Source organism: Argopecten irradians, chromosome 5 (assembly GCF_041381155.1).
Source record: "Argopecten irradians isolate NY chromosome 5, Ai_NY, whole genome shotgun sequence".
Classification (NCBI taxonomy): domain Eukaryota; kingdom Metazoa; phylum Mollusca; class Bivalvia; order Pectinida; family Pectinidae; genus Argopecten; species Argopecten irradians.
The window spans coordinates 21,404,500-21,420,111 of NC_091138.1; the positions used below are offsets into that span (position 1 = coordinate 21,404,500).

General features: G+C 38.0%; 1 protein-coding gene across 1 annotated transcript; it reads left to right on the forward strand.

Moving 5' to 3' along the window:
• Positions 1-4,871: 4,871 nt before the first annotated feature.
• On the forward strand, positions 4,872-8,815 carry LOC138323200 (uncharacterized). Its single transcript, XM_069267615.1, has 3 exons — positions 4,872-5,499; positions 6,780-6,986; positions 7,858-8,815. The coding sequence occupies exons 1-3, from the start codon at positions 5,076-5,078 to the stop codon at positions 8,463-8,465; spliced, it is 1,239 nt and encodes a 412-aa protein (XP_069123716.1). The 5' UTR covers positions 4,872-5,075; the 3' UTR covers positions 8,466-8,815.
• The last annotated feature ends 6,797 nt before the right edge of the window (positions 8,816-15,612 follow it).

The window sequence follows — 15,612 nt, forward strand, 5'->3', positions numbered from 1 at the left end:
TGTCCCTTGTGTCCAGCCTTACTATAAACATTGTAGTTAGTTTTTCATGTCCCTTGTGTCCAGCCTTACTATAAACATTGTAGCTAGTTTTCATGTCCCTTGTGTCCAGCCTTACTATAAACATTGTAGCTAGTTTTCATGTCCCTTGTGTCCAGCCTTACTATAAACATTGTAGCTAGTTTTCATGTCCCTTGTGTCCAGCCTTACTATAAACATTGTAGCTAGTTTTTATGTCCCTTGTGTCCAGCCTTACTATAAACATTGTAGCTAGTTTTCATGTCCCTTGTGTCCAGCCTTACTATAAACATTGTAGCTAGTTTTCATGTCCCTTGTGTCCAGCCTTACTATAAACATTGTAGCTAGTTTTTATGTCCCTTGTGTCCAGCCTTACTATAAACATTGTAGCTAGTGTTTATGTCCCTTGTGTCCAGCCTTACTATAAACATTGTAGCTAGTTTTTATGTCCCTTGTGTCCAGCCTTACTATAAACATTGTAGCTAGTTTTTATGTCCCTTGTGTCCAGCCTTACTATAAACATTGTAGCTATTTTTTATGTCCCTTGTGTCCAGCCTTACTATAAACATTGTAGCTAGTTTTTATGTCTCTTGTGTCCAGCCTTACTATAAACATTGTGTAGCTAGTTTTTTATGTCCCTTGTGTCCAGCCTTACTATAAACATTGTAGCTATTTTTTATGTCCCTTGTGTCCAGCCTTACTATAAACATTGTAGCTAGTTTTCATGTCCCTTGTGTCCAGCCTTACTATAAACATTGTAGCTATTTTTCATGTCCCTTGTGTCCAGCCTTACTATAAACATTGTAGCTAGTTTTCATGTCCCTTGTGTCCAGCCTTACTATAAACATTGTAGCTAGTTTTCATGTCCCTTGTGTCCAGCCTTACTATAAACATTGTAGCTAGTTTTCATGTCCCTTGTGTCCAGCCTTACTATAAACATTGTAGCTAGTTTTCATGTCCCTTGTGTTTAGCCTTACTATAAACATTGTAGCTAGTTTTCATGTCCCTTGTGTCCAGCCTTACTATAAACATTGTAGCTAGTGTTTATGTCCCTTGTGTTTAGCCTTACTATAAACATTGTAGCTAGTTTTTATGTCCCTTGTGTTTAGCCTTACTATAAACATTGTAGCTAGTTTTCATGTCCCTTGTGTTTAGCCTTACTATAAACATTGTAGCTAGTTTTTATGTCCCTTGTGTCCAGCCTTACTATAAACATTGTAGCTAGTTTTCATGTCCCTTGTGTCCAGCCTTACTATAAACATTGTAGCTAGTTTTTCATGTCCCTTGTGTCCAGCCTTACTATAAACATTGTAGCTAGTTTTTATGTCCCTTGTGTCCAGCCTTACTATAAACATTGTAGCTAGTTTTCATGTCCCTTGTGTCCAGCCTTACTATAAACATTGTAGCTAGTTTTCATGTCCCTTGTGTCCAGCCTTACTATAAACATTGTAGCTAGTTTTTATGTCCCTTGTGTCCAGCCTTACTATAAACATTGTAGCTAGTTTTCATGTCCCTTGTGTTTAGCCTTACTATAAACATTGTAGCTAGTTTTCATGTCCCTTGTGTCCAGCCTTACTATAAACATTGTAGCTAGTTTTTATGTCCCTTGTGTCCAGCCTTACTATAAACATTGTAGCTAGTTTTCATGTCCCTTGTGTCCAGCCTTACTATAAACATTGTAGCTAGTTTTTATGTCCCTTGTGTCCAGCCTTACTATAAACATTGTAGCTAGTTTTCATGCCCTTGTGTCCAGCCTTACTATAAACATTGTAGCTAGTTTTCATGTCCCTTGTGTCCAGCCTTACTATAAACATTGTAGCTAGTTTTCATGTCCCTTGTGTCCAGCCTTACTATAAACATTGTAGCTAGTTTTCATGTCCCTTGTGTCCAGCCTTACTATAAACATTGTAGCTAGTTTTCATGTCCCTTGTGTCCAGCCTTACTATAAACATTGTAGCTAGTTTTCATGTCCCTTGTGTCCAGCCTTACTATAAACATTGTAGCTAGTTTCCCTTGTGTCCAGCCTTACTATAAACATTGTAGCTAGTTTTCATGTCCCTTGTGTCCAGCCTTACTATAAACATTGTAGCTAGTTTTTATGTCCCTTGTGTTTAGCCTTACTATAAACATTGTAGCTAGTTTTCATGTCCCTTGTGTCCAGTCTTACTATAAACATTGTAGCTAGTTTTCATGTCCCTTGTGTCCAGCCTTACTATAAACATTGTAGCTAGTTTTTATGTCCCTTGTGTCCTGTCTTACTATAAACATTGAAGCTAGTTTTCATGTCCCTAGTGTCCAGCCCTACTATAAACATTTTAGCTAGCTAGTTTTCAGGTCCCTTTTACTATTTTCTGACATTTTAAGGCTCTCAATCCATCATTTGGTTATTTGATGTCGAAGAGGTGACACCCTAAAGTAAACAAGGCAAGTGATTTTTTGTAAAATGAACAACATCACTTAACAAGAGATCCCAGAGAGGTCTTGGTGTCGAGGATTGAATGAATGACCTTTATCTATTACATGTAAATGGAATATTGATCTTTTCTCTGCTATTCCATTCAAATATTTGATAACATGGAAAAAGTATGCATTACTGCAATCCAACATTGTCAATATTCAAGATAGCCATATTTTTAGGTCATCTGATCCAAAGGGCCAGGTTGACCTATTGTCATCATCCGCCATCTGTAAACTTTAAATGACTTCTTCTCAATAACCAAAAAGGCCCAGGGTACCATATTGCGTCTGCAGCAAACTGGGATGAAGGGCTACCATTTTTGTTAAAATGAATGACCTTGACCTTCATTCAAGGTCAGAGGGATCAAATAGACTAAAAATTTCTTGACAAAACACAAAGAGGCCTAGATACCTGATGTTTGGCCTGTATCATGCTTGAATGAAGGGCTGTTTATTGAAATGACTTATCTTAACCATCATTGAATTCACATTCATTCAAATAGGCTAAAAGCTTTAAATGACTTTTTGTCAATAACTAAGAGCCATAGAGACCTGATGTTGGGTTTGTAGCATGCTGGGATGAAGGACTATATACAAATCTTGTTCAAATTAATGACATCTTTCATTCAAGCACTAGGTGTTGTGACAAGTGTGGAATTTAATTGCAAATCGAATGACCTGAATGTGACCGGAGTGTTGTGTAATTGGGTCACGAAAACACTTGCCAATTTGCTGGGAGTGAACGGGCGTCATGACGTCACAAAGTGGCAAATGAAACCTGGAAGGGAAATGTTAACTGATGAAAATCACTTTTGATATCAAATATGTTGATGTAATATGCAGAATATAAAACTTGCATGGAAACTAGAGGCCCATGGGCCTTTACAGTCATCTGACTATTAGCACAATACAACATAGTCATTTAAAGATTTTAGCCATTTTGACCCCTGTGACCTTGATTGAAGATCAAGGTCATTCATTTGCACAAACTTGGTAGCTCTTCATCCCAGCATGTCACAGGCGAGATATCAGGTCTCTAGGTCTCCTAGTTTATTTCAAGAAGTTGTTAAAAAAATTTAACCTATCTGACCCCTGTGACCTTGAATGCATGTCAAGGTCATTCATTTGAACAAGTTTGGTAACCCTTAGTCTAAACATGCTGCAGGCCCAATAAAAGTATCCTGGGCCTTGTGGTTCTTGAGAAGAAGTTGTTAAAATATTTAGCCTATTTGACCCCTGTGACCTTGAATGGAGGTCAAGGTGATTCATTTGAACAAACTTGGTAGCCCTTCATCCCGGCATGCTGCAGGCCCAATATCAGTATCCTGGGTCTTCCGGTTCTTGAGAAGTCATTTAAAGATTTAAGCCTATTTGACCCCTGTCATCTTGAATAAAGGTCATGGTCATTTATTTGAACAAACTTGGTAGCCAGTCATCCCAGCATGTCACAGGCCTAATATCAGGTCTCTAGGCCTCCAAGTTATTCTCAATTAGTCGTTTAAAGATTTAACCTATTTTACCCCTATGACCTTGACTGATAGTCAAGATCATCAATTTGAACAAACTTGGTAGCCTTTCATCAAAGCATGCTGCAGGCCCAATATGAGTATCCTGGGCCTGTCAGTTCTTGAGAAGAAGTCTTTAAAAAGATTTTAGCCTTTTTGATCCCTGTGATCTTGAATGAAGGTCAAGGTCATTCAATTGCACAAACTTGGTAGCAGGCCCAATAAAAGTATCCCGGGCCTTGTGGTTTTTGAGAAGAGGTTGTTAAAAGTATTTAGCCTATTTGACCCCTGTGACCTTGAATGAAGGTCAAGGTCATTCATTTGAACAAACTTGGTAGTCCTTCATCCCAGCATGCTACAGGCCTGATATGAGCACCTTGGGATTTTTGCTTCTCAAAAAGAAATTGTTTGACCTTCATTCAAGGTCACGGGTCTTAAAGGCTAAAATCTTTAAATGACTTATTCTCATTAACCGAATGGCCCATAGTACTGATATTGGGCATGTTGCATGCTAGGATGAAGGGCTACCATGCTTGTTAAAATGAGTAACCTTGACCTTCATTCAAGGTCACGTGTCATAAAGGCTTAAACATTTAAACGACTTCTTCTCATTAACCGGCAAAAAGGCCAAGAGTACTGATATTCGGTCTGTAGCATGTTGGGATTATGGCTACGAAGTTTGTTCAAATGAATGACTCTGACCTTCATGCAAGGTCACGTATGTGAAAATGGCTAAAATCTTTAAATGACACAGGCCCAATATAAGGTCGGTGACACCCTTATATCCCTACGGCCCAATAGTCCGAAGTAAGTTACCCTGGGCATTTCGGTTCTTGAGATGAAGTCGTTTGAATGAAAAGTTTATGCATGCCGCACAGGGACGGGCGATGCATGATGACTATAGATCATCCTGATCCTTCGGGTCAGATGACGTAAAAGCAGAACAAAAACAATATGTGAAAAGCCCTTATAATGATAAATGAGCAGCGAAGTTAGACGTTCTCTGTGCTACTTTCGGTTTGACACTTTAGTTTCGTATTTTATCTCCGTAATGATGGATAAAGTCCGAGTGTATTCAAACCAAAAGTAGCACTTGCAATGGCGTCTACTACTAAACGCGAGCTCGAAGGAAGAGTCGATACACAGATAGTTTTAAAGAAGAAGAGATGTACAATTAATGGTTGTCGTTTAAACATGGGTCATATTCATGAATTCTTTACTAGGAAATTACTGAAAGAAGTGGCAATGGAATTACGAAGTATATGTGACGAGAACTGTTTTTCATTTATCAAGCTAAACCGTCTTACTGTTTTAAACTCTAACGCTACTGACAGGTATTCATTTTCAAAGGCATTTTGTAGTATATCGGAGAACGATGACGAGCATTCTTTCGGCTGTCTCTTCAAAAAAGGATTGCGTATTTTAATCAAATACTTAGATATGCAAGAGATGCCTTCAAATGCACAAGAACGCCATGTCTTGGATACACTTCTGCACTTTATTTTGAAGATGACTAACGAAGGTAAGCTCTCGCTGTTTGTGTGACAAACATGACCAAATCAATGGTACATCAATTTAAAAAAAACCAAAAACAATCGCATACACAATAATAAATATACAATGTGCTATTATAAATCACAAGTTAAAAACAGTAGTGAGTAGCTTATAGCCTAGTTGACAAATAGAAGAGGCAAAACATGTTCTATTAGATAAATATACTGTATGTGTAAAAGCAAATAATCTGCGTCAAAAAGGATTTGGTATTATAGAATCTGTCCACACTACACTGATACCTTGGAGGCTTTGGATGCAAATTGAAATCGTTATGTCATGGTGGTTTAAAAAATTAAAACCTTTCTGAACAGGTACTGGGCCTTTAAAGGATTTGTGCTATCATTTTTAAGATATTGCAAAAAGCAACACAATTTTTTGCGCACATCAAAATTACACGAATAGCCCATCAACAGGCAGTCAATCTGGTGAATATCAACAGTCAAAGTTGACTGCTCTTGATAAGCAAAATCGTTAATTAGCTTAGTGGTCACTTGGTACATGTGGCGTCATCGATGGACAACTGACAGAGTCTGGTAGGATTTTTCTGTCAATAATTTTGGAGTAACCTAGTCTGTTATCGGTCATCACAACCTGTTACTGTTTACACAAAATCTTCATAATGTTAGAGTTGGGAATCGGTTGTAAAATCATAATCTATGATCGGTTTTGGACAACCTACTAATTTTCAATTTTATAATCGGATACCATTAACAGAAAACTCCCCTTTATTTACATATTTGATAAACCTTTTAATTGCCATGAATAATGTTAGAAAGATGAACCAACAGCGATGAACTGAAGTAATTTTTTTTCATTCAAATTTGAATGATTGACATGTGTAAGGCATTTTGAAATGTGGTTTTGCAAAATTATATACAATGTATATACATAAGAAAGATTCAGAACAGTGTAAAATAACCATAAGTTATCTCCCATTTTAATTATGGATTATTAACTTTCATAATCTATATTCCTTAGATAAATCATAATCAATCGATCATTGATTAAAATGGAGAATCGGTCCAACACTTCATAATACATATGTATAATAAAATAATTCAAGGTTAATCTTAACGGAGGTATTACTGATAAAAAACGTTAACTTACAGTATTCCGTATAAACACTAAAGTGCAGATGTATTTTTACGATTTCGTAGCTGATATATTTTTAGGACCATGGGAGGCCATTTCAGAGATATTACAATCAGTATTTGCTGCATGATTTTTAAAAATGGTTTTTCATTGCAGATGCACAGGCTCCTTTTCAGGCTTTAGAAGGACTTGGAGAAACAGACATCAACATCATTCTTACAAACCACTTGTTCGGGAAACTCTCTACATCATCAAGCTTCCTCATTGATAAACAGTATAAAGCAAAAGGCAAAACCATGGGATCTTGCCCGTGTTTAAATCCAGAATGTAAAAGTACAGGCCGTTTTGGAGACACTGGAATAGGTAAAATGTGATTTGTTATTCATATTTACCTTATTATAAGATTACCCGACCATAGATGATGATGACCTTTTGTGATAGCCTTTTGTCTGTTATTGTCTTGTGTTTAACTTTTCCTTTGGAATATGATAACTTGAGTACATGTTCGCTGAGCTTGATCAAACTTTGTATGCAGCCTTATATTACAAATTTTATCATCAAAAAGCTATTGGACAAGTTACAAAATGGGAATCCTAATGTTACACTTACATTTTTAGCCGACCATCTGTAGCCCACCATCATCAGATGGTGCGCTTATTCAAATGACCTTTTGTCCATGGTCCATCCATCCGTTCGTCTGTAAACAATTCCTGTTACCACTATTTCTCAGTAAGAACTAAAGGGATCTAGAACTCAAATTTCAAATATAGGTTCCTTCTGGTCTCACTGGTGCCAATGAACTGGGAATTGGTAGACGGACAGCTGATGAAGTGTTGTTATTTTCAGAATTGATATTACAGCTACGACGGCCATTTGGTAACAAGATTGCGCAATCACTGTTTTTCTGAACAACACCTATTTAAAACTTATTCTCAAGTTTGACCAATGGAATTAAGCTGAAACTTACCTGAAATGATCCTGAGATAGTCCTGACCAATCGTTGTTATTTTTTGGGTCGGTCCGAAATCCAAGATGACCGTCACAGCCGCCATTTTGAAAAACCTGTTTTAAACTTTTTCTCCAGTCCCACTGGTGCTATTGAGCGGAAAATTGGAAGGGATTTTAAGGAAGGGCAGCACATGAAGTCTTGTTATTTTTCCGCATTAATAAATATCCAGGTGAGCGATACAGACCCTCCAGGCCTCTTGTTATTACAATGCATATCATTTTGTAGGAAACCCTTCAGTTTGGCATGGAAACGTAGGTGTCATAGACAACAATGAAGTTGTAGTAGAAGCCTTGGAAGATGAACCTGACAGTGAGAGTCCTGAGAGGACGCCAAAGGAAGTAAAGATAAAATCTGCTTGTCTTTCAAGAAATTCCCAGATGATAGCTGAAACTGTTGTATTTTCTTTTCTTCAGAAGAAAAGACACCCAGAGTATTGCCAGTATCTGTTTCCTTGTATTGGAGTCAATAGTCAAGAGATGGTGGTGTATTTTTATGATGCCGAGTATGATGTTTTGCTTGAAAGTTCCCCAATTCCTTTGCATGTAACACAGAAATCATTAACAGGAAATGTCAGTGTAGTGGCTATAATAGTGTCTTGGTTGGTTGTGAATCACCAATATCTTTGTGATGGCTTAACACAGGTTCTGAAGAAAACAAGATCTGGATTTTTTCACCAAGCTGAGAAAAGACTTTTCATTTATGAAAATGAGTTGCAGTTTGGAAATATAGAACGGCCATGTCCTAAACCCAAAAAACGGTTCAGCTTAGTGAGTGATCCATCAATGAAAGAAATTGAGGAAGAGCGATTTGAGGTTACTCTGAAGAAAATTTAAACAACTTAAATTTAAACTTGGTATGATAGCATACTGTAATAAGCATATGCCTAGCATTGTCAGTTTTAAGGTACAAATATTGAGTTATGATCATGTTCAGTGTGATGCATGTTAATTTCTATGAATGGTTAGGATAATATCCTTTTCATTTGGTAATTCCTTTTTGTACCACAATGCAAGTTATGTTAGATGTCAATATTAGCAAGATCACAATTAAGTCAAATAATTTATCAATCACAAACAAATTATTTGATATTTCTGTAATTCATTGCTAAATTCAGGTCTGTCACTATCTTAGATTGCGTACAATTGAGCTGTATCTATTCATTGAAATAAAGTTCGCACTTGACTATCTGGTGTTATTGTTGAAATACCATGGTGACCACAGATCATTCTTGACCCCATCCTCGATACTCCAGAGGTTCTGATCACTTACATCTTAACACCCCCCGGACTATCTCCAAGTAAAACTGGAGACAGCTCAGAGGAAAAATCTGAACCAGTCATAGGCCAGCAAAAATTTTCTTTGAAGGCTCAACTTCAAAGTCACACAGTCAACCACAGTGTACCGTTATACGGCTCTTTTGTTGTGCATCAAAGGAATAGATTACCTGTTCTGTTATGTTGCCTCCAGTTTTGTATGAATAAAAAATGTAGAATATTTAACAAAAGATGACCTTTTTTGACGTATTTGTGAAGGTAGTTTTATCAGTTCACCTTCGGGCCAGTTAGCTTATTAGGCTAGGTAATAAACAACTTAGGTTGGACAAAAATTGTAACAAAGGTTTATCAACTGAATTATGTTCAGGGAAGGTATACTTCGCCACAAATAAAAGTCTACTCGAATCCCGCCATGGCAACACCTCGTTTTCGATCAAAATCCAAGATGGCCGCCACTACATGGCTTCAAATTCGGTAATGGCCATAGTTTGAAAAGTATTAAACCCAGAGATACAATTGAGGTGTCTATTTCAATTGATTTTGGGATGCTGAATCGATTGGACACACTTCCAAGGGCAATATATGCCGGAGAAAATAGTTTTGAGGCTGATTTGGTGGTTGAGATGGATCATATTGTCATGAATTGCGATGGTTTTCTCGCCAGAAATAAATATGTCCAAGTAAGGCAATTAAAAGTGACTATTTGTATACAAAACTATTCCAAATTATCGTAAAAGCGGCCAACAAATCTTTTGACCTCAAGAATTTTGTGATGTTCACATATAAAGAGATAAAAACATTATTCAATATTAACAAATGGGTTTAATTGTACACTGAAAACATAATAAAATAATGTACAATGATTGTAACGTTCAACAGTTCAGTTTTCTGTTCTTACGACAGCAGTATTCAGTTAATTCCTTGGTTCAGTTCTCTGTTCTAACCAGTTTTATTTATTTCTTTCATCACTGTGATCAATATCGTCATCATCACAGCTCTCTGAGGGAGGAACATTTAGACATGTGATGCCCTTACATTGTCCGCACGCTAGAGTACACAGGAAGCCATTTTTGCAACAGGTGCATACCTTTTTGTTGCATTTTCCACTACAGTTGCACCTGATAATAGTGAGGAGCTTCTCCGGTGCAGCAGATTGAGTCATCCGGATTGGATGTAGACCGTCAGAAGATTTTGTCCAACCCCAATCTTCTGGATTAAGGTCATGTCCCTGCCAAACATGCACCTGGTGATAAGCCCGATAACTGTGCAGGATGGCAGCATCGTTGGTCGGCGGAAGTTTCTCTGGTGGGACGAAACCAGTAGATGTTGCTACCTTCTGCTGGAACTTCACAACCCGGGCATCCGCTAGACTTTCTGTAGCTGAAGTGCCATAGATAACTAGCATAGCATCTATTCCTGCTTTCGCAATTTGGTCCTCTGAAGCTGACGGAGAGACAAAAGCGGATGCCGAGTGTTGTTGTGCTTCATATTTTGTATATAATGTCGCTTTGCCTACTCCATAGAGGGTCGCGATGTGGTATCACAACCACTGAAGGCGTGAAGGAACAGAAGGGAAACTGTAAGAAGAGGATCGAGTTTTTTCTTCAGGGTAGTGATACAGATCGTCTGTTTTGTCGTAATCATGTACAAATTTTCACTTTCGTCAGAAGCATCTGCGTGATACACCAACAGTTGGAGCACGTCGGTATCATCGGCGATGACGGCGGTTGGCTTCGTTGTCGCAAACAAACATGCTACTTTACATATTGTATAGTCTACATCACTTATCGCGTGTTGAACCGAAAAACCCGCGTCGGTTAGTTATTCTGCGAGGAGGTTGATGAAGGCTTGTTTGTTAGCCTCGTTTGCGAGGAATGCTTTCTTGCTCATGGTAAGTCGCATCTCGGGGGATACCGAGACGGGAGCGCCAATGTCATTCCCTTTCCTTCGACGGTTGACCTCATCTTTAGTGCTGGGACCTTGGTATCCGTCGAATACAACACAGGCATTTGTATAGCTGTCTCGAACATACCGGGTGTACATAGCACAAATCTCCTCATAGGTAGAGTTCTTTGGCCACGAGAACTTGTGCAGCAATCCACCTCCGTCAAGGACAAACTGTAAGCTCATGTCGATCATATCCAGGGTAATGCATGATGGTGACGGTTTGAGAAGATGGTGTGAAAGTTCGGCTTTGTCATCAGTACGCATATACAACTGTTTGTCAAAGAGAGAGGGAGAGAATGAACACAGCTAATATTTGAAGAGTTCCGGGAGGGAGACATCGTTCATCACCGTGATGAGGAGACGCTGATACAGACGTTGAGACTCCATTTCTATTCTCTCACCATATGCTGTTTTTACATGGATAGCAGAAGCCAATGTTTACACTTGATTCTTTTGGGAAATTTGTACTCTGCGACCGAATGTCCGACCATGGAATGCAGGATCTGATTACCAACGCGTTTAGCATCGGCTACATTGACCGATTCATTTCCAACCAACCCAGTGGAAAGGCTTTCAAGTTTGTCTGTTTACTAAATGGCTTCCGTTCAACGAACACCTCAAGCAACTTCTGTATGTCAGGCATATCGTGTTCAATTCGCGTTTTCGATAAATCACGATGTCCATCTCCTTTATTCACAGAAATTCCTGCTATCTCGAAGATTGATTGACTGACCTCAGCGCATACCGGTCTGGAGAGTAGAAAAAGTAGACGAGTGCTTTCAGTGAAGACACGACCGCACGTAAGACCTCCTGTTGACTTTATACCAGCCATTAGTACTTGCTCGATGACGAGATCTGTGAATATGCCTGGCCATACACCATCACTTCTCCTAACAGGGAATAGTCCATTCATGAATGCGGGAACTGCTTTAGGATCTCTTTGGAATACTATCTATGTTGTCCCATATTTCGGATGTCTTCGAGAGACCGACTTGTAAGGGAGATAAAAAGGCCCTGGGACACGTGGCGCTCATGATCGCTTGACCGATTGATGCACACTTCAGATCGGCTGTTTTACTCTTGATTATTGTCTGTAGAAGTAGCCGAACCGACGGAGGCATGATGGCTAGGTTGTGATACATAGACTTCATATCCGAAGCATCATGCATAAGGACAATTTTTATAAGCTAGTCTATATCATCTGAATCCTTTTTCATCTTAGTTTGTGCATCTTGAATGACCTGCTTCAAGTTCGAGTTGAGCGTCAAGATGAGTGGCCTCTGCTTTGGTGATGTGATGGAAACTCTGTCACCATAATGTGCGTACAGTTGGCGTTGGAGTGACTTCCTGGAATACCCTTCACCATCACCAGTTCCTCTTTTACGAATCGGGAATCCAAATGACGCGATGTCATGAACAACTGGAAGCATCTTCGATGGTATATAGCTTCTTCTACCAGTATGTCGTGGATACAAGAAAGTCTATCTTTAACCTGCTTTGCCTATTCATCTGCTCGATTTGCACAGCGTTCCAGTAACGTTTTCTGTACGTTTATCACCATAACATGACTGAACTCATATTGAGCGCGTTTAGGACACGTCTAGCCTTTTCCTTAACAACATATTTGCCACAATGATAGCAGTCAGTTCGGAATGAAAATGGTGTAACCTCCGATCGAAGTTTTTTTGCTGAATGCCGGAGTTCATCATGATGTTTTCTTTTCTGTCCGTACCGTTTGGGATTGGTAGGCTTTTTTCCGACATTCAGTATGTACGCTTAATTTTTTATTTTCATCAAAGACATAAATTGGCAAAGGTGAAACCGGATTTAGTTCGTTATATTTTTCGGCGTATTCATTGATTGTCGCGAGACCTTTTCGTCCAACTGATTGAAAGACTCCTTCAGATATCACTTCACCACACAGTATACAAGTAGGTTGTGACGACATAATCACTCATTTATAATTTTGAAACGAGAATAAATCAACAATTACATGGTTTGTGCATACATGAATATTTCATACTTAGCTTTTCATGACGAAACAAGGCTGCAAAACGAAGAAAGATAACTGCAAAAAGTAAATACTGAATGACTAGAATCTAGTAAAAAAAAATACGCCGAAAGTGGAATATTTTGATGTTGATATTGAGCCTAACCGCTTCAGTTGATTTCTTATCACTCTATTATTGTTACCAAACGATCCGCCATCACCAATTCAATCAAAATTGACACCTCAAACATACCTATAGGTCGCTTTCTTCTAGAATTATGAGCATACCAAAAGTTGATCAGACTTAACGGCGGCAATCTTGGATTTGTGTCGAAAACGAGGCATTGCCATGCAGGGATTCGAGTAGACTTTTTTTCTGTGGTTAGATGAACATTTACATTAACTAAATCAGTTGAGAAACCTTTGTTACAATTTTTGTCCAACCCCTTATGGGGAAAAAAATCATTGCCTAGCCTATTTGTCATGGCGCGGCGTCCGTCCGTCAACATTAGTACTAATCAGGGTTCTTCATGGATTCTGACCAAATTTGGCTAGAAACTTCCTTCGGGAAAGGGGAACAGACTTTGTATAAATTTTGGCTCTTACCCCCGGGGACAGGAGGGGCGGGGCCCAATAACGGAAATAGAGGTAAATCCTTTAAATCGCTACTAGTCATAGAGTTATGCATAGATTGTAACAATGAACCTGTATTCAGAACATAACTTGGCATTACGAACCAGGTGGTCTCTTGTTGAAAATGAACACAAAGATTTTGGGCCCTTTGGGTTCTTTTTAAATCACAAAGGAGAAAAAAGTAGCCTTATTTTAAATGGAAATTAATGGTACTTTTGATATGCAAAGTTTAAAGAAAATTGGGCTGGCCGTGGGCCGTTTCTATGGGAATTTTAATATTAGCTTGAATACCAACTTTGTTCAAATGAATGACATTAACTTTCATTGAAGGCCACAGAGGTCAAATAGGCTAAAATATTAATATTTAAATGACTTGTGTATAGACGGTCGTGACATTACATCTTCAAACTTTTAGCATATACATTGTGTGGAACATATTGCAATGTTAATTGTTTATGAAAAGATTAAAAACGTAAATTATTTATGGAAATGATCAGCCATTCTTCAAAATTCCTTTAAAAAAGTATCCTAATACAACATGGTTACAGCATAACATTTCATAGTTGAAAATTAACTTATTTTGAAGTTGATTGACATTGCATGGATTCCGCATGGACAATTTCCCTGTTAAATCGCAAAGATGATACAGCATGATGATGTTACAATATGAAGTTAATATATAGCATGATTGAAGTTTGGTCCAGTACAGTATAACTTAACCGGATGTTAACGGGATCAGTCCATTTGTTCTGTTTATACAGGTGTCACGTTTATAGAGGATTTAGTCTTATATCATGGTATTTGCGCATGAAAGTGAAGGCAAGAGAAATGTCTATCGACAGCACAAATTAAGCAACAATTCAATAGAACCATATGCAATATGGAAACTTGCTTTACGTTTTCCACAGTATAGTTCATGCATTAAACGAATTGTTAAAATATGCATAGAAATGCGCGATAATGAAAATTTATATTTGTGTAATTTTTGTGGTCTAATGTATAATGATCTCATATTGCACAGTGTACTTGAATGTAGCCACACTGAGAACTTGCGAGACCAACTGTGGTGTATTATCAAAATATCATCTAGTGCATGTTCTTCTTGGTGGACTATTTAACTACCATTTATCTCAAAATGAAATGGAAGACTTTAGACTAAATTCAATTATTATTGTTAACAAAATGTTCGTACAAAGTGGTATCCATAACTGACCTTTTTTTTTTTTTTTTAGGCAAATATTTGATTGTATTAACGTCAACTGAAGTTATATGTATGCTAATCTTGTGAACTCCAGAGTATTTGTATTATGTATGTTTTTGTGCTAGCCTTATATATAGACTTTTGATACGTATATATCTGTTATTACAAACTGTATGTATCATTTGTGATGTCTCGTCTACATATGTTTGTAGCTAATTATTATAAGCATTCTCCGCTATTAGATAATGGCGAAATGTAGTCGAACATCTAATAGTATTTTCTTGTATTGATAGATATGTATATATGTGTGTAACGTGTGTATGTTAGAATGTTTCTTTCTTTATTTATGTATTATTTTCTGTAAACTCTTCAATATTGGAGGAAATAAAGGAAATAATAATAGTGATGATCATCAGACAGCTCACACGCGCTAGACAATGATTACGTAACGTTATCAATACATGAGGCGTAACCGCGGCTTTCATTGTAGATGACGTCACCAGTTTTGCGCATGACGACGTTCTGCAGAATGGCGCGATGAAAAAGCCGGAAACAAACGGGAATTTCATCCCTTTTTATCTAAGTATGTGAGAAAAAGAATCAAACATGGATCTGTCAAATGGACAGGGATATCTCAACCCTCGTGAAAGGTTTTGGCCGTCAACCATTGGCAATCCTCGGGTTGACAAGCCAAAATCTTTCACGAGGGTTGAAATATCCCTGTCCACTTGACAGACCCATGTACGATTAAACGATTCCGAAACGGACTTAAACTTGATTACAATGGCTTGATGATTATTTGACGGGAAGTAGACGGCCTGGTCATGCCGTTAGCATACTTTTAAATAGTCCGACATTGAGTATTATATTGTTGAAGTAACTTTGAAAAATTGAATTTAATAATACGTCAAATGAAATGTATTTCATCTTGAAGT

What these genes read in the sequence shown, in the direction of transcription:
- LOC138323200 (XM_069267615.1), top strand. Translation starts at nt 5,076, where the DNA reads ATGGCGTCTACTACTAAACGCGAGCTCGAAGGAAGAGTCGATACACAG. An exon ending in TTTGAAGATGACTAACGAAG is followed by an intron (nt 5,500 to 6,779) that starts GTAAGCTCTCGC and finishes TTTTCATTGCAG; the next exon opens with ATGCACAGGCTCCTTTTCAG. An exon ending in TTTTGGAGACACTGGAATAG is followed by an intron (nt 6,987 to 7,857) that starts GTAAAATGTGAT and finishes ATCATTTTGTAG; the next exon opens with GAAACCCTTCAGTTTGGCAT.